At 37.9% G+C, this 20583-nt stretch overlaps 1 protein-coding gene across 1 annotated transcript in view; it reads right to left on the bottom strand.

The window, feature by feature from the left end:
• PLEKHA5 (pleckstrin homology domain containing, family A member 5) overlaps positions 1-20583 on the bottom strand; it is a 172353-nt gene that overhangs the window by 59223 nt on the left and 92547 nt on the right. Inside the window, exons 2-5 of the mRNA XM_009879658.1 lie at positions 12537-12620; positions 11442-11562; positions 4954-5058; positions 502-574 (exon numbers count right to left, since the gene is read on the bottom strand). Coding sequence (XP_009877960.1) covers positions 502-574; positions 4954-5058; positions 11442-11549 — 286 coding nt within the window. The 5' untranslated portion in view covers positions 11550-11562; positions 12537-12620. The remainder of the gene's footprint in view (positions 1-501; positions 575-4953; positions 5059-11441; positions 11563-12536; positions 12621-20583) is intronic.

Below are 20583 nucleotides of genomic sequence, written 5' to 3'. Positions count from 1 at the left end.
TATACTCATATGGAATTGGACAACATTTCACTTTATAAGTATTCACGAACACTGATTAGATTCCCAAAAGGCACAGACATCCTCTTTATCATTCCAAAGGCAGAGTTTCAGCTCCTCTGCACTACCCCTTTCCTATCCCCATTTCAGTTACTTAATTTGCATATAAAAAAAAATCAGAGTTAACCCGGCATATTTAGTTCCTAGCAACAGAAGCAGTGAGAATACTAGAATTCAGAATTTAATAAAAGAGGTGGCTGTGAATGGGTTTGCCCTTTCAGCATACCTGACAGGCAGGAAGCAATTACGTGAAATTGGTAATTAAGAAGGAAAAAAAAAAAAAAAAAAGGATAAAAGCAGCAGGCCTGGATATTGACAGCTATACAACTATTTGAATCCATTAAGTTAAGTACCAGCTTCTTATTTCTTACATCTGAATGGTGTGTCAAAATTTATCTGCTTCCAGTAAAATTAGCAAACGAAGCTCTCCTGAGCGGAACTTACCTCTGTAATAGAAGAGACACAGATCTGAGAGAACAAACCACCGTTTCTTCCACAACTTCATTCCAGTACTGTCCTGTATTAATCAAAGTGATCAAGTAAGAATTTTCAGACTGTTAACAGAAGTAATCCATAAAGTAAAACAGGTGCTACATAACTGTGGTGGTTCTGTGCTAATAGTTCATTTTCTTGGCTAAGATATTTTAAGTGTCTTTGACTTCTCATCACAAGACTTGATGCTGCAAACAAAGACCAGGAAGTCTGAAGTTAACATGATCCAAGAATAAATAAGATCCCTTTATTTTAGCATGCTAGATGACTACAATCTACAGTTGAACGAAAAAACATACTTTTTTTTAAAAAGGATAAGAGCAAGGCAATACTTGGGGTACATCCTCCTTTGTTTTCTGAGGAAACCCTCTGTTGAACATCTACTACCACTCATGTATCTTGAGCAAATTTCTTTCCCAAATAAAGTTTATTCCTAAAGCAATTTCATTTTCTTTTATGCTTATAACCAATTTACACTGCACAACTCAGACTGAAAGACTGCCACCACTACTGCAGTGTAAATAAGCCAGAGCATTGCAGCACGCATATCCTAACAGAATCAGATTTAATAAATATGTTAATCTGTTCCAAGAAGAAAGGTACATGTGAATTATCAATATTCTTGTAGTAAATAGGTTTTGTGACAACCAAGAAGAGGGATTCTATAATGAAAAAATGTGGGGTGGGATGGGTTTGGTTTTGGGGTTGGTTTGCTTTTTTTGAGAGAGAACTCAGCATAATTTCTAGCTTCATATTCCAAGCTCTGCTCTTTTTGGGGTGGGGGAAATGAGCTGAAGGAGAAAGAAGAAAGGGTAAAGCAAATGTTAGTAAATACTACTCAGAAAAAGTTGAGAAAATCCTTTGCCACAGGTGTTTTCATAAATAGAATAACTAAACACCTTCCTTCTGAGGACCTCAAAGCAGTTTAACAAACACTAATGAAGTCTGGAAGCACTGCCCATAGCAGTCAGCTCCTATTTCACAGCTGGAGAGGCAGACACAAGGAGGGGAGACTGCCTTCCTCGCCTTGCTGACAAGGTCACTGACTCAGGAGCGGATTAGGATGCCAGACCCTCGGCCCAAAGGACACTGGCAATAAAAATCAAGCGTACAATGTGAAAATACTCAAACTTCTTCAGTACAAAGGATTATCACAAACTCTCAGACAGACTTTCCGAAAAGGCTGTTACACAACATCGCATTTATCTTAACACTCAAGAACACAAACAGGTTTCTACATGGCCACATGTAAAATTCTGCCAGCAATGAGACATGCTAGGAATGATCTTTCAGCCTTCTTCAGACGTAGCAGAGAGGCACACAAAACTATCGTGTGGTTTTCATATTTTAAATTCTTTTCTATTTTAAAGTACATCTATCAGTGTATTCAGTAAGTATTGTTTCCTCTTGATTGTGATTATGTGTTATTATGGTAACAGTACATTCACAGTAAACACCTTCCAAAAAAGAGTTGAATCTGGACTTAAAAATTAGTAGAAAAATCAGAGAAGAGTGGCATTACATACAATAAGACAGCACACCCTGAGCCAAACCAAACATGCTGTTCTCTGTGATTATATAAACATATGAAGAAAGTTACGTTACTATCAAAAAGAAACCTGCACAAGTTTTCATCGTAAATTTCTGAAGATAGTATCTGTTGGTAAAACTCTTAAATAAATTGGCTTTCAATTACCACTACAACATAGAAATATACAGCAATCCCTCTTCTTCCAAAAGCCAATTAAATCACAGCATTTAAATAATTTTACACATAAAACCTGTCCAACAGTATGCATTTGGACAGTGAGGTAGACTGAAAACTGGTTGAACTACCAGGCCCAGAGGGTGATCAGTGGCACCAGCGCTAGCCAGCTGCTAGTGGTTTACGCCCGGGGTTGACACTGTGGCCAAGACTATTTAACGTCTTCATTAACGACCTGCACACTGGGACAGAGTGCACCCTCAGCAAGTTTGCAGATAATACAAACTATGAGGAGTGGCTGATACACCAGATGGTTGCGCTGTCATTCAGAGGGTCTTCAACAGGCTGGGAAATTGGGCAGAGAACAATCTCATGCAGTTCAACAACAGGAAATGCTCGGTCCTCCATCTGGAGAGGAATAACATCATGCACCAATACACACTGGAGCTGATCAGCTAGAAAGCAGCTCTGTGGAGAAGGACCTGGGGGGTCCTGGTGGACAACAAGCTGATCATGAGCCAGCAATGCACCCTCACGGCAAAGGCAGCCAACAGCATCCTGCATTAGCAGTGCTGCCCACAGATGGAGGGAGGACATCCTTCCTCTCTACTCAGCATTAGTGAGGTCTAGCTGGAGCACTGGATTCATTGCTGGGCTCACCGGTACAAGAGAGACATGGACATACTGGAGTGAATCAAGCAAAGGGCCACAAAGATGATAAAAGAATTGGAGCATCTTCCGTAGGAAGAGAGCCTGTGAGAGCCGGGACTGTTCAGTCTGGAGAAAGGGCACCTCAGGGGGCATCTTATCAACATATCAACACCTGATGGAAGACTGTAAAGAAGACAGAGCCAAACTCTTCTCGCTGGTGCCCAGTGACAGGACAAGAGGCAATGGGCACAAAATAACAAACATGAAATTCCACCTGAGCAGAGGTAAACTTTTTTACTGTGAGAGTAATCAAACACTGGCACAGGTTGCCTGAAGAGGTTGTGGTGCAGTTCCCATCTGTGAAGATATCCAAAACCCGAATGAACACAGTCCTGGACAACTCGCTCCAGCTGAGCGTGCTTGAGGAGGGGAGGGTGGGCTAGGTGACCAAGGGTTCCCTTTCCAACCAGCATAGTTCTGTGATCTTAAAATATAGCTAATGTTTCTTCATTAGTAAAATAATACAATCATACACTAAAATGGAATTGGTAATGTGAACAAAGAGTATAATGTTTAGGAAAGCAACATCTTTGTATTGCTTTATATGCTGAATATCCATGGTTTGGCATGAAACAAGAGACATAAACCAGCAAGAATCTTTAGAGCACTCCAGTAAGTTAGCTCAGGTACGTAACCTTATCTTTTCATACATGTAAAACTCACTACAAAGGACCTCAGAATGAAAAGCCAGGTCATCATGAATCTAATTTATTCAGAAGCAGGCAGCAAAGTATCAGCAAACTTATGTGTTTCTTATAGGGGGAGATTTTTAAATTCACATGCATGGCAGTAACAGCTTACACAACACACATACTTATGTGCACAACCACCTGTGCTATAATTCGGACTTCATATTTCAATCAAGTTAACTGTTTGTCTCAATTAAAAAAAATCCAAAAAACATTACTTCGGGAATAGAGTGACTTTTTTTTTAAGCTAAAAAGTTTAATAGCCCCAAAACAAACCAAAAAAATCTCTCACCTTTGTGACAACTTTTCACTCTCAACATTGAATGAGAGTAGAGGCCACAAGAGTATCTAAAGATGGAAAAATCCACTAACAGATGCCTCTAGATCTTTTAATCTGACAGTAATTTTTAAAAACTGACTCATCAACAGCATCCAGAAAGCTATGCGGGTCTTACCAGCCTATCAGTGTCAGGACAGTAAATGACAAAGTAGATTCAAAATTACACAGACACATTTGCCTCATCTGAGTTTAAATGACAAGCTCTTACAGGCTTCTTGGTGGATTTATGAAATATATTCCTAATATGGCCTAATCAATTTTGTTCAATTTTTTGATCAAACTACTCCACTCTGATTTCTGCAGAGCAAGAAAGTACAAGAGGTCTGGTATTGCAGAAGAGCAAATCTACAGCAGGCTACGTACACTGCCACTAAATACTAAAGAGCACATACTTCAGATTAGTTTACATTCAAAAGAAAACCAGAGATCATTTTAGGTTTTCAAGATTATTATCTTTAAGTTAAGATAACATGCATTACTCTCTCTTTTCATATGTGGAAAAAAATGCTTGATTGCCAATTTGTTATTGAAATTATTTACTTACTTTTTAAAAAAAAATTAAGAGGTACAGCCTAACAAAAGAAACTTCAGAATTTAAAAAAACCCAATATGCTGGGCCATACATCCTTGTCCCATCATCTCAGCACGCCTGGAATTCATTCAGCTATTTACTACTAACATCTGCCTAGATTTTTCAAGCCCTCTGGGTGTTTTAGAGAGAAATATGTATATATACTACATAAATGTTCTGCACTTGTCTGATGCCCTTACTCCTTTGTATCAGGATGTTAACCAATAAGTAGCTTATTAATTAAAATACCATGTGTCAGTTCTTCACAGTTTACAGCTTCACTCTGGTATTGCTATCATTGTATTTTATGCAAATGGTTGTCTCTTGTACATTACACAACTTAACACAAAAAAAAAAAAAAGGAAGGGGGTGAAGAGGGGAAGAGTACCTGTTTATAGAGCCAGCCACGTCTGACAACTGGTGCATTAGGATTTCTCTTTATTGAGTTTGATCTCTTTCCGAAATTATGAACCTTCTTTGAAGATCGTGATGTCTAAATTGAATTGAACAGGTTAAAGAAAACATGACATCAACATCTGTTGAAAAATCATAACACATTTTCTTTTCTTTAAGATCTTTTTCTTACACGTGTTCCTCTAGGGGATTGCAGAATACAAACTGTGTTCCTTTTTAGATAAATGATTATTATGATGTTTTTGCTGCCTTCAGCATTTATTTCTTTTTCCTCTGCAGAAAATTTAAAGAAAATCCCAAGACAAATACTTAAAGATTTTTTTTTAACAGGAAAAAACAACCAAATACATATCTGACCTTCTTATAAGGTAGACAGAAAGGCTAAAAAGCTGCACAAAGAGAAGTAAAACTAACAGAACTATTAATAATTGTGAAAAATTACATCACCTGGTCAATAAAATTCTACTCTTTCCTGCTTCCAATACTGGCCTAATCCATAAAAACTTGTTCAGATTTCAACAAAATGTGACTCCCCCTTTCCTAAGATATAATATTTTTTTTTTATTCTTTCTTCACTCTCAAGAACCTTCACTCTATGATCTCTTAGCTGGTTTGAATATTCATTATGTCACCTACTTGCACTAAGGCCTACTCTGAATCTTTTGCCCAGGAACTCCAGCACTTTTAGCTGCGGTTGCTTATACCTTTTACAAGCTTACAGCTATGCAATGATCACAGATGATTAAGAGAAGTAGGATAAATAACCAATTTTAGATTTTATCGTTCTTCTGCTTGAGTAACCAAAAGAAACTGGAAAAGGCATAAAGGAACATGCATTGCTTTGCCAATTCACACTTGATTCCTTTCAGCCGACATTTAGAAAGCTTGTTCTGCAACTAAAAAAGCTGAATGTTTACTTGTGTTTTACATTCTCTAAGAGTTAGTGCCTCAGAGACCGTGTGATGTGACACAGCAAAGTATCCCACTCCACAAAAGAAGTGAAGTTCAAGTCAATTTTTTAAGCTGTGTTCATGGATCTGCTCCAAATACACCATTTGAACAGAGACAATGTAATCCTGTGCCTCAGCTTCCCCATCTCTACTACTGAGACTAATCATAAGGTTATGCAAAGTTCCTAAAGGAGGAAGGCTAAACAAACCTTGGGTTTTGTTCCAAATTAGGGTATGGGGTTTCTTTATGGAAATTCTCTCAACACGCATCACAGAACTGAGTTAGGTTTTGTACATGCTTCAGAGAGAATTCCACAGTAGGTTAATCATAAACTGAAACCTGCAATTTAAAATGATGTGCAGCTTTTGTCAACGATACCATTAACTGAGAACAGAATATAGCTTAGCCAAAAAAGAGTAACATTACAAAAGCTATGTGTGTTTGTCCTAAGCCTACAACACAAGGAAATAAGGTCACTTTGTATTTCTTTTCTGAAAGAATCAGGAGGGAATATAAAAGCAGAGCACTTCTAATTTCCTTTGGAGATACAGAAATTTGACTCAACTTTGGAAAGCAAGACAGAGCAAGCAATTGAGAATCTAATTACAATTAAGAGAAAAAGATCTTTCACATTTTCATCTGAAAAATTCTACCAGTGCAAAATGGACAAAGGTTCATAAGAAGCCAAAAAAATTACAACATTCAGCTGTAAAGAAGGAATATACAGAGAACCTATAACAATCCAGAGCACATTATAAAATTAACTCTACATCCTTCTCAGTTAACGTGTATGGCTATTACATTGGCACATCACACAAGAGCTGTGCCAAGATTTTGATCAGAAGTAATTTATAACACTCATACCTGCTCTAATACTAGGTATTAAAGGTTCAAAACATCTCAAGAGACTTTCCAGACTTCCTATGCCTGTACAATGACTAAACAGATTAAGGATACTTCTGATAACACAACCAACCACAAGTACTACTAATGTCAAGTCTAATAACAAATTCAGATAAAATACATCAATATCTTTTAGACAGGTCTGATAACAAACCACATTAACTCCAACTTCACAAAGTTTTAATGGGTTAATTATACATCTTGCCAACCGTGAATACAAACTTCCACTAATTAAAGAGAGCATCACAAGCGGTTTCTAATTTTAGTTAATACAGAGATCACTTCAGGTGACTTGTGATCATTTTTCCACACCCTGCATAAAGAGAATAACTCTTCACAACAAATTCTGAGCCTCGGGACAATGACTGCTTTAGGATGTGGAAATATCGTAGGTGTATATATAAACTAATTCTGAGATCTCAAACTTTTTAGATCACCTCCTCCACTTGTTATGTCTGGGATCCCTGGCCATCCCATGTTCTCTCACGCACATATCTAATATATCTCAAACTGGGGAAACAGGAAGTAAGGCAAAAAAAAAAGAACGGAAGGATTCAAATACTTTTTACCCCACAGCACTGAAAATACAGGACATATTGCACAGCTCCAGATTCTGGAGAAGGCAAAGAGAAACGGAGGACAGTAAATGAAGGGTCCAACTACTACTCACTTGCTGGAAGGTGTAGAAGGTAACAGAGCTAGCAACCCTACAGTACCGTCTGGTACCATCTGACTCGTTCTAAGGAATTGTCCCAGCAACTGTGATGCCTCCAAAACCAGAACCTACGGGATGGACCCTATATACAGTTCCAGTACTGAGAAAGAAGCCAGGAAGTTCACCCACTATCATTCATTCTTTCCCAAACCTGAAGAAAAGAAAAACCGGCAGGGTTTTGATCTCTGGCCAACAGACCAGGCAGTAGCTGGGGCTGCGCGATTCATCACTCTGCAAGCTGCTCTTCTCTCTGCTTAGCTGGGAGAGGACATGGAGTTTATGTAAGGCTTCTTCCCCAGTTTAAGAACTAGTACAAAAGTAATGAATTAACACTAAACTTATTACATCTATGTTTGAAAAAGACAGGCTGAGAACCTTGCTGATAAGGAAATTTTCTCCATGTGAACTCAAAGACAGAAAATCTAAATCTTTGCTAGTTTCAACTTCTGTTTAAAAATATGTTTCCAGTCTCCAAGGCTTACATTATCTTCCAAACCACAAACCAACATGATGCTGCCTTCTGGATTTTGTAGGCAATTTCGGTGCCTTCCAATGTTGCAGTTTTCCATGAGCTGAGTGGGTTTCTGCCTCAGCATTTGAGCTTGGACCAGGAGGTTGCTCGTGAAGCAAATCTCCCAATCATTCACTCTTACTGTGCTTTGGTTTGCATAGTACAGCAAACTGGATTCATTTTAGATGAGACTAAAATGTAAGAGGCACAAGGAGCACTACTGGACTAATCTGAATATAAACCATGAAAACGCAGTACCGATGCCCAGCCCTGAGCACCAATACGGCCCTTCACATTGCTCCTCTTTACTATGCTGGTTACTAACGTATCTCATGACTACTACTCCAAAATTTCTGGCTAACCTGGATCCTGAGAAGGCACGTATGGCTATAGCTAAACTAGCCATTTAAAGCTGGACTGGCTTAAGCACTGTATGAAATATCTACAAACAAACTGATGAATATTTATAAACGATGTGATAGTCCTAGCTGTAATGGAGACAGGAGGAGCTCTGCAGCAGCTATCCTGGGCTAACACTGCATTCCACTTACTGTGAGAAAATTGTTAGCCTTATTCTGCTGATAATCAGGACAGCAATGAAGAGCAGGGGAGATGAACTGTGGAGGGTGACTGGTAACATGACTGACTTTACACATTAAAAAGCTAATTCCCTGAATGCATTCCAGGACATATAATCATATTTGTCTTGGTAGTGATTCTAACAGCGGGGAAAAAAAAAATAAGAAAAGAAGAAAAACACGAGCCCAACTTCTTAATTTTAAAAAGAGGGATGGAAATAAATACCTCTGTAGCAATCTCAAGCCTATGTAGATCTTTTTCACAGTCAGAGGTCTGTGCTACTGGCTTCAAGTTTAGAAATACACTTCAAGCTAATAATAGGGAAAAAGCAGCACTTAGCAGAGGTGTAGTGTGTTATTTGGCCAGCATCAGGTACATAGTGGGAAAAGACGATTAGAAATAAGACTTTTACCGGGGAGAGACTGATTTTTGTCTCACCTCATTTTAGCCTCTAGACAGCAGCAGCATTAGACTCCAGTGAGTCTTTCTGCCACAAAGTAGAAACTTCTCCAAGTTCCATATCCATTCGGGATCAATTAACATTAATAAAAGGGAGAACGTATTTCTATACCCCTCAACTATCTGAAACTTTAGTTGTGCCACAAACTTTTCTTCCATTCCTCATTACCTTTCAATATTAGGTGTGTTCGTGAGTTATCTCTGAAAACAGAAACACCTAAAAAATAGGTGTGGCAACTACATGAAGCTATCTTCTGCTCTGTAATTTACTTTCCTCACCAATATTTTACTCCTCTCTTATTGTGCTGCAATACAGAGAGCCTCTACATGTTATATTCATAGGTTGATAAGACAGCTAAGAATTTCAGTGTCTTCTGTTGGGAGATATGAATAAAACCAAAAAAAGTCAGTTGTCGTATCCAGGTACAACCAGTGGGTGATTTCTACATAATTATCTTTAAAACTGATTCAACTCATTAGCCTTAAATAACCACCAGGAAACGCTGGCTAGTATTAGCTGTGGTTCTACTTTGCAAGCATTCATGTCCTGAAAACAAAAGGTTTAAAATGGTGTTGCAGTAATTCAGACGAATTTACATTGGAAACCTGATGTACAGTAATTGTACATAGTCATAGTAATCATATTAATATTTTAAGTGCATTTAAATAACAGACAGAAGGAATAAAAAGAAGAAAAATCTATTTTTTCAAAGTATAATCATTTCCACAGGAAGCTAAAGTGCCATTAATCAATGAAAGTAAAGAAATTACATTAACTGAGCCACAGCAATCTCAATTTCCTTCTAGAGCACTATGAAACAAACATGCTAAAGGGCATTTTAAACTTCTGTTTTGAAAGCTGAGTGTGAAAAATGTGTTTGTAAAACACATGCTCCTAAATGGCAATTTCTTTCCTACATATAACCTGAGAGTGCTTCCTAGTTAGTTCTGTCATAATTCATTTTCTGTGTAACTATTGCAATCTACGTCACTATTACAACTCTAAACAATAAGTTATCTTGGGTTTTTTGTTTGCTTGGTTGTTTTATGGCTTAGCTGGTTTTGGGTTTGCTTTTTTGTCGTTGTTGGTTTGTTTTGTTTTAAATTTGCTTTCCTGCATGGACTCATACATATGAAAACTGCAATTATGGATTTTGTTACTGTTTATAATTCATCTGTGATTCCTTTTTTTCCCCCAGCAACACGGATAGACTAGGACACCTTTCTCATTAAATAATGGTTTCCTAATGTAGGTCAAAGATTCTGCCTGTCTAATGAGACATTTAAAACAAAAAAAGATTCCAAAATGCACTTAAAGAAATCTTACTATGTTTTACTACCAGATGGAAAAGAAATTATTTTAATCCAAGTTTCTGAAATCAAGGAATTTTCTCAGTTAAAACACATTCCAAAGTTTATTTGTCTCTTGTAGGCTGGATTCATCTGCTGAAAAGCAGTTCTCAGAGTTAAAGTTTTCAATGACCAGCAACAGTATGGGGCTTTCTTCCTTGTTTAAATGTTAATTGCTGGGTAGAAGAGATTACAGGGCTCTTGTCTGTCATCACTGATCAAAGTTGTTATCTTGGTGTCCTAGCAAACTTAAGGAAATTCTGAATTATATAGCAACTGCACTTTGCTTTTATGAAAGCTGTCCAAAGATGGAAAAAAATCATGCAATAGCCTCATCAGGCATATCCAAGAAACTTAAAGTAGATATAATTGAATCCCTCACCTCAATAAACATCTGGGCATTTACCTTAACCTTCTGAGAAGCTGGGTGAATGGAGAAAGTGGGATGCGCATTCAGGTGGCCTATGAATCTCCAGGACTTTTCCCAGGATTTTTTCCTAGGAAAACAGGACTTCTACTTCTGGTCCAATGACAGCAAATGTTATCATCTGCCCTTTTATTTTACCACAGGGTCACCTTCCATCTCTCTTGTAACTACTTCTTATACCCAATTACAATTCTCTCTGATTTACCTGGAGAAATATAGCCAATTGCTTTTGATTGAGCAATTTCCATAACAATGCTTACCCACATGTCTGATCAGTCACTCAAGATTTTGCTCATTCACACCACTTGGAAAGGTCAGATTCTGTAAACAACTTAAGGATGTGCAAATCATAAGATCTGAGATACCCGATAAAAATTACAGCTTTAGTGATAATTTGTTTCAGACACCTCAGTTTCCAAATTAAACATAAAAGGAGACGAGTGTCCTGAAAAAGACACATTCTTTGTTTCTCTTTTTCAATGGAATACAAATATATAGCACTATCTAGTCCCTTGTGGAGTAACTGCATGATTTTAATTTTAATTTAATTTCTACATAAAGACTTACTCTGCCCACAGGGCTCATTGGATGAGCAGCATAATCTGATGTCAGATTATAGTTAGTTGCTTCACATATCATGCTTATTGGTCGCTCCTTCTTTTCTTCAGATGTCATTGCTGCAGCAGTCCTGAAAATAGAATATGTAATAGCACTAGAACATGCTGTGTGTGCAGACTGCTATTAAAAAGCACCCCTAGATGTATCCTAATACAGCCTGTGTCCTACTTTTTCAATTTGAAAGCGATTCACACTCCATTGTAAAGTTACCTGCACTGTGTTTTAAACTTAAATGCATTATAGATGAATTTTAAGACATTTTAAAATAGGATTTCTCTATTAGCTTAAGGTGGTGGTGGCAGGGAAGACGACGGGTATGAGCATGAGATGGAAATGGGAAGAAACGCTCTCCAAAGACCCCGTATGGCTTTGCCTCCCTTCAGTGAGAACATGCACGCTTGCAAAATTTAACATATTGCAGTTCTGACGGTTTTGACTCTAGCCGCCAAATAACATGTTGCAGCAATGGTGGTGAGTAGGACACCCAATACGCAGCCACATATAAAATTGTAAGGTCAGGTATGACTTCCGTGCATACCTTATCATATTATTGTGTATTCTACAAAAGTAATGCAAAGATAGCAAAACCAAGTTATCCAGTGATTCATAAAGTGTCCCAACTGGCCAAGAAAATAACCTATTGAGAAGAAACTATCAGGCAAAACATGATAGAATAAAGGCGCATGATTGTCCCTAAGTGATTACAAAATTTATTCCTTTTTGGAAGTTTATTGGATTATTATTTTATAGATAGGTCGTTTGCTAACACTACAGAATAATTAAAGTGACAAGTGGAAATTCACACAGTGCATAAACGCGATGCATTTCTATCATATAACTAATTTGGGCTGTGCTTTTTGTCTTAAAAATAGTCTTAAATATTTAATATTACTTTCAAATAATTTAAACAAGCAAAACTTGTTATATGCTAATTTGATTTGGAAAAAATAAATTAAATATTGCAATTTGCAAACACCGAATCTTACTTCAATATTAATAAGTTTTAAAACATGTATTTTATAGACTGAAAAAGATGCCACTTACTGTTCATTCACAACAAAAATACAGTTGTCCTGCGATGGCTGTCCTGTTACTGGATGTTTGCAGGTTACCTTTCGTTCATTATGACTGCAGAAGAGAGATAAGAAAAATTATTAGGCAATAATATTTTTATTTTCCAACTCAAGTATATAAATCCAGTACATAGAGTACAGCAGCCCAGTGAAAACAGTTATGAGTATTTCATTACAGCATATTACAATGTATGCGTATACACACACAAACACACACATATATGTATATAAACTAATAAAAAGGATGATAACAAGTATTAAAGAATCTTCATTAATACTCTGGAAAGAGATGGAAACATTGGCACTGGGTTGGTAACTGTTTTGAATTTAAAAACTAGAGCAGTAAGAGTGTTACTAGTTCATATATGATCACCAATAATTCACTTCAGCTAAGCCTTTATATATTCATAAATAGGATTTCAGCTAGACAGGGACAAGTTAAAAATAACTGCTCTGTAGGGATAAAGCACCACTACTGTAAAAGCAATTGTCTTCTAGCCTAGGACATGAAGTTACCAGTTTAAAATTTTCTGATAATACAGATAAATATTCAGTGATTGGAACAAGAGTGATGAATTGCAATCACAGTTCTACTTTCTTTTGCTGGTGACTTTAATTCCAAGTGCTACTCCCCTGCAGCAATCTTGGGAGTCTCTTCAAGTGGCAAGGAGCCTGCCAGCTAAGGGCTTCACCCTCATCAGCACAAAACGATCGCTTTGCAGTATCTCATTCCCCTCAACCGCAGGTGTTGCTAGATCACAGAAGCTCCCACAATTTGGAAGAAATTGCCAAAATTCAACAACTATCAACTGCTGCCACTCAAGAAGGAAATGGTTTGACTTGAGCCCTCCAGCCCTGGACGGGAAGGAAGAGAAGGGGAGAAGAGGAATTGCCCTGACTGCCAACCACCTATGTCGATCGGCTGATGATTATATGTCATCCCTGCTGCGGAGCAGGGTTTTTCTACCCCCAGTTTCCATGCAAGTGGCAGTGTCTCAGCCCCAGTTATGCCAGGAGCATACCCGAGAGCATGGAGCTGCCATCTGGCACAGCAGCAAGACTATGCAGCTACGAGAGGCAAGGGTGGCTGAACTGCACTCGCCCCCTCTGAACTCCCTGGCTTCAACACGTAGGAAAGAGAGCAGGAAAGGTGCACTGATGAAATTTAAAGCTGGTTCAGCGATTAAAAAGCATACAAGCAGAAATCAGACTAAGAAAGGGCAATGAGTTTATAATGCAGATGTGTTATTTGGGTACAACCCACACGCTTCGAAACAAGCTCACCTCTTCTGTTTTTAACACTTTAGATAATGTTTATAACCAAAAAAGTATATAATACAAAAAACCTAGTATCTGAAATCAGCACTGTAAATCATGACAAAAATAATTACATTCGATAGTATTTACTTTTGCAAAGAACGTGATGGTAGTCTTTTTCATGTAAGGTATCTTATATAATACTATACCTTTCTTATCTCAAGTTCAACCCTCAAAAATGTTCTTGGACAGAACAAACCTGGTCACAAGAAGTGCTTTAGTTGCAAGAGGTGCAGAACAACAAAAGCTTTGAATGGCACTTTATCCTTAACGCCTACTTCTTTTATTGCCTATTCATTTCACCTTTTCAGCTTTCAAAACTACAAATCACAGGTCATCTCACAAATGTTACACTGTCTACCCTTCCTGCTTCTTAAAACAATCTAGACTTAACAAGATGGTCTTAACATTCCTCAGGTTTCTTGAAAATTCCTTTGGATTATAACATTTTGCAATTATGGCGCATAACTAATTAAAAGTTACCTCCAAACAAAAGTCTAATAAAATATTCACACTACTTTCACAGTCAATGTATAGTTGGATAAATCTGCATAAACCTAAAGCGCAAGATTAGGAAGATAGCCCAATTTGCACTTTCTTTACCAGGATTTTAAAAACCTACTAATACCTAAGTGGATAGACATGTTATGGAGCTTAACTAATGAGCTAGCAAATGCCAGTACTTTACCTTTACACTAAATTCAGCAGAATTCTAAGTTTAGCTTCTAAAGAAGCTTCTGTTGTAGAAATGGATCCATTACAATGAGGGGACAGAAAAGAGATGACCTGAGTAGTCTGTGCCATTCCTGAATGCCATGGTCCTACAATGCCTTTCAAGTGAAAATGGAAAGATTGAGGAGAATTAAAATTCAAAACATTCTGGAGGAAGCACCCAGGGTTTTTGTGATTCCCCTTTTTCTTCACTTTCAAAAACTTTCTTTTTGTTCCCTCTGGCATTTCAGAAACTCTCACACCGAACTGAAAAAAAAAATAATCATGGAGATGAGCTGGCACTCTGCAAGCTTTGCAAAAATGTGGCCGTCTTGTTCACCTTAAACCTTGACAGCTGGCTACCAGCTGACATCCAGACATACACAGATCAGGACTTCTACTCAAGTACCATCCATACTCAGGACCGCTACAGAGGATGCACATCGCACCTTTTTGTATGAGTGCACCTGGCTCATGCCGGCACAGGAAGAAGCTCCAAGATCCTCAAGGGGAGGTCATACAAAGCCAGGAGGGAAAGCAGGAAAGGGGGTGAAAAGAAGAGGCAGAGGAGAGGAAGCACTGACAGAAACCTATTCGAGAATATTTTGTTTCAGGCTTGGGTAACATATCAAGTCAGTATTCCAAAAACATCAAAACGTTTTTGGACAAAATAGTTTTCCTTACCACTCACACTCATGTCGAGATGTATAGAGGTGTAGCTGACATTACATTAAAAAGGCAAAAAAATATCATAGACATGAAACACTCTCCTGTGGGACATACAATACTTTCTAGCATGTGAGAGACCTTTATTGTCACTTCCTTGTGCAAAGGTGAGGCAAAGGCAGAACGATCTTTTCTCTCTCCAGCTTAGTCGCAAGTGAAATCTCATAAGTGAACATTGGAAATTCAGACTGTACAACTATAAAGTGTGGTGACTGTCAATATGTCTAACTGGATGAATAGATTTTTAAATACTTCCATTTGAAAACTTTTTCATTACTCATCCGAATTATCACATTTTTGGCATTAATTTAGCTGATATTTTGACAAGACTCCTCAAAATACTTAAGGTGTAGATATTTTGACAAGACTCCTCAAAATACTTGCTTAAGGTGTAGCGTAGCTTGATAATTATTGTCATAACCCTCCCACATAACAGTAGGTTAAGTCATTTGTTTTAAACTTGATCTTGCACACTACAGACAGCTTCATTAAAACCAAGCTACCATTTGATATTCACAATCATCAACATGCAATTTAGACAGTTATTCAGTTATCTATGGATTTCTGGGTGCACACACGTGGTTAGTATTTCATTTATTACACTATAAAAATACCTATCTCATCAATAAATCTCAGGGGAAATAAAGCAAATTTTTTTTTTTTTACTGAGAACCCTAATTTCAATTTTATACAAACTCCAGTGTGTAATTCAGAGATTCAACTCTGCACATGTATGTGTCTGTACTTTTATTATGAGGTAAAAAGTGATTCACTTTGACACAGGCAGCCAGAAGCCAATGTCTTACCTTTTTCCTTATGCAGAGATACAGCCTCCAAGAGGCGTATGGAGACAACACTCCTCTTCCTTCTCTAACCAATCAATTTTTCATACAAACATGTTTTGAGCACACAAAGTAACTGCACACACTGTTGCACTTATAACTGACCCTTAATATTTTAGCATCCATAGTTAGCTTGTATTAAATGGCATGCTAAACACTAGAGCCAAAGAGGGAAAAACTACCTGTGTATTTTATTAGGATTCATGAGCATACTCTCCGAATTCAGTATGTGGCATGAACTATTCCTCATTAAGATTTGCTACTGGGATGTGTTCAGCTCCAGAAATCGGCACAGCTGACTGAGATGACATGAGAGATAAGCATTTCAATGCAAAATAAAATACAGTTCTTGCGTGTATCAAGATAAATATTCTGTTCTTGATTCCGGTAGTGGCCTGGGACACTGATCTGTTATAAAAGGATCAAAACCAAACCAATCCAAGAATAAATAAATAAAAAAACCCCACAACACAAAAACCTAACCACACCAAAATAGGTCCCGCAGGGACAAGTTCCATTTTTAGGTACCTCAGTGCAAGACAACTGATACCAACTTAACAGCACCAACCTGACTTCTTTCCTCCAGAATTTTTAAACTTCTCCTTCCCAACCCTTTCCTCTGAACACAGCTAGCTTCGGCATCATGTAGCAGGCAGCTTAGCTTTGGCACATGGACAAGCCGTCAGAGCAAAAGGATTTATCTTGTTCAGGTTAGTAGTTGACAGCAACCTTGAATTTGACTCATGTTATTTGCCTTCTTATCTACTCTCTTTCTCCTTTCCATCCCTTGAGACCCTTAATCTCTTTAGAAGACAGGATTATTTTACTTATGTTCACCAATTCTAGACACGTTCAAAAAACCTTTGTTGTGTAGTTTTAATCTACTCACTAAACATACAGTCAACGCAATCTTTTTAATGGCCAAATGCGATCCAAGGACTACTAAAAAAAGCCCTCAAATACATAATTTAAATATATTGTTCTATTTGTAAGTAGCAACAGAATGCTTAATTCCAGGAGCAGCACTTGCCAACAGCAGTCCTGCACAAGCAGGATTGTTTATTTTAATTCTATCTAGTGTCTTACAGGACTGCCGACCCAAAAATGCTGCGTACCAATATTTCATTCTAGCACACACCACCGCAAAAATCAGGAAATTCAAAATTCTGTCCAGTTTTGCCATTTTGAAATTGCTATAATCTTTAACAGTACCGGGATTTTTTCTGATAGGGAATAAACTCAGATAATAGCAGTTGAAATGGAAAAAAAAAAAGAGAGCTGTAATCCATTTGTACAGGAGGATGCACACAATTAAAAATTAAGGGTTTGACCATCTTTCCTCTGGAACAGAGCAGTTCACTCAGAAGTGGCAAGAAAGATCAAAGTACAAGGGTGGGGACAGTTGGTTTGGGGTCTCTCCATTGTATGATTTGGTTGAGTTCCCTGTCCTCTCAAAAAAAATGAGCTGGGCCAGAATTCCCAAAGACACATCTGTTTTTCTCCCACTAAAATTAAAACTAGATGCCACTTCAAAGCTTCTCTCATGCCCTTTCTTTGTAGACTTTATTTATGTGTTCCCAAACGCTAAGGCCTCATTTGCTCATTCTCAACCTGACCATCAAAGCAAAGGCTGAGTTCTACTCCACTGAAAGAATACAAACAAAATTATAAACCAGGACACAACTTTCAACAGGCCTCCTTATCTTTAATTTAGAAAGACTGTTCCTTTTGACAAGTGAACACTGAAGAACACATTTCAGAGGAATGCTACACCAAGTATCTGCCTCCTAACATTTATTCTACATCTTAGAAAAGATTCAGTCTGACAATCTAATCTCTACTATGCAAACATGCAGTCCCTATATATCACAAGTTTACTCAGTGTTCATAGATACTTCATACGAGAAACAGTTTTACACATTTTTCATACATGCTTCATGACAAAATATTTTGAAAGATTACAGATAAGGTAAGGCGGCAAAAATTACCAGAGCAATAAAGTCGTCTTCTCTACATTAATGCTAAATTTTTGCACTGACATTTAAAGATAAGGTTCAACTGGAGACAAACATAAGACAAGTCTAGGCCAGCTTTATTCTGCTTCTGTGAGGTGTTTCATTCCTGAACTTGGGGAAAAAAGAAATTAAAATCACATCAACAATTTTCACCTTGTGTGCTTGCTTTCTAGTGTAAGAATGTCTCATTTTGAATTGAAATTAATGCAGTAACTTACAGTTATCTAACAAAAAGTTGTCTGAATTTGGAAAAAATTTAAATAAATGCAGTCCCTACAGAACTGTTAGCAAGGATGTGGTCTGTGGCTATACCAACTCTTCTATTTCACTAAATCTGTAATGCCACATTGTACAGTAAATAGCACATGCAAGCACTTTTTTGTCAGTGCTATCATACCCTAGAATTACGAGCCTTTTTTCAATTAAGCTTTTTAAACAACAACTTTGGAAACCAGGCTGCATGGCTCCACTGGAAAACATATGAGTATGGTAACTTAACATCAGGGAGTCTGAACAAAAGAGGGTGTAAAGAGACAGAAAGTTTCAAAGCAAAGTGCTGACAGACCTGTATAACATCACATATGCTGCTAAGAGCAATGTGTTTATAATCCTTTGTGTGTGCACATGCTTGGCAGGTGCATACAAAAATGTACTAATTTTCTTGGCAGAAAATGCAACACCTAAACTCTAGTTGCTGCTGCCACCACTATTTTGGTCTACTACGAGTTTATTTTTTCAGGCAACATGTCAATTTTGTAGACTTTGCTTTTAACAGAATCACAGAATGGTAGGGGTTGGAAGGGACCTCTGGCGATCACCTAGTCCAGCCCCCCTGCCAAAGCAGGGTCACCTACAGCAGGTTGGACAGGAACGCATCTAGGTGGGTTTTGAATGTCTCCAGAGAAGGAGACTCCACAATCTCTGGGCAGCCTGTTGCAGTGCTCTGCCACCCTCAAAGAAGTTTTTCCTCATGTTGAGATGGAATTTCCTGTGTTCCAGTTTGTGCCCATTGCCCCTTGTCCTGTTCCTGGGCATCACTGAAGAGTCTGCCCCATCCTCTTGACACCCACCCTTTAGATATTTATAAGCATTGATGAGATCCCCTCAGTGTTCTCTTCTCCAGGCTAAACAGACCCAGGTCTCAGACTTTCTTCATAACATACACGCTGCATTCCATTGACGATCTTCATAGCCTTCCACCGGACTCTCTCCAGTAGTTCCTTGTCCTTCTTGTAGTGGGGAGCCCAGAATTGGACACAGTACTCCAGACGCAGCCTCACCAGGGCAGAGTAGAGGGAGAGGATGACCTCCTTCAGTCTGCTGGCCACACTGTTTTTAATGCACCCCAGGATACCATTGGCCTTCTTGGCCACAAGGGCACGTTGCTGGCTCATGGTCATCTTGTTATCCACCAGGACACCCAGGTCCCTCTCTTCAGATATGCTTTCCAGCAGGTCAGTTCCTAACCTATACCAGTGCATGGGGTTATTCCTCCCTTTTAAGCCCTTCTAATACAGTTATGCAAGTTTTAGTATCCTTGTTGCTGCTGTATTGAAAAAGCACCTGGACATTTCTATACAACTGACTGTACTCCAGCTTTAATTTATTACGGATATTTATTTTCCAAAAGATTAAGCACTACTGCCCTGAAATTGTAAACCTTTCTTTCAATGGGACCATTCTAAAACCAGATTTATATTCCAATGAAAATATTTCTGTAAAACTAAAGCTTTTTCTCGCTTGAGCAGATATTATTAGCATGTTCTCATGACGTATTTCCAATGTAAAACTGTAAGTTTATGTAATTAAGTGAAAATATTAAAAATTCTTTCAAAATGTCAGGATGAAATACTTTCTAAAATAGCGCATACTGTATTACAGATTAAGAGGCTTTTAATAAGCATCTTCTTCTAATCAAGCACTACATTTTCAGAAAAAGAAAGTGTTATTGTTTTCAGTTTTCCCAAAACTTTGTGGGAGGGTGTCTTTCACTCTGTAGATAACATATTTGGGAATTTATAACATACTGAGACTTGGTAAAGACCACAAAAGCCACACACCTTCAAATAGAAGTGTGGCAATTTCTGAGATGTACTTGCCATGCGTCATCCATTTATATAACATTTCACTACATACATTTTAAGCCCTGGCCACAGTGTCTAATGTAATACCTTGATAATAGCACTGCAGATTAATAAAATTTTCAATTCTGTAAGTATTAGTCTGTAGTAGAAATGACTAATACATTGTTTGCTGTTTGAGATCAGTTTGGGAAAATAGGTGGGTGTTAGAATCTGTAAGCCTCAGATTTCATAGTTGAAATCCAAGCATCCCTTAACGGTTAACTACCTGGAAAGCTTCCAAGAACTAGAGTAACATAACAACTCTGCAGTGAAAACCCACAATC

The sequence above is a fragment of the Charadrius vociferus genome, unplaced genomic scaffold (genome assembly GCF_000708025.1).
Source record: "Charadrius vociferus isolate BGI_N301 unplaced genomic scaffold, ASM70802v2 scaffold90, whole genome shotgun sequence".
Lineage (NCBI taxonomy): Eukaryota > Metazoa > Chordata > Aves > Charadriiformes > Charadriidae > Charadrius > Charadrius vociferus.
The sequence above is the reverse complement of the archived record's forward strand: the minus strand, read 5'-3'. Positions and strand labels throughout refer to the sequence as shown.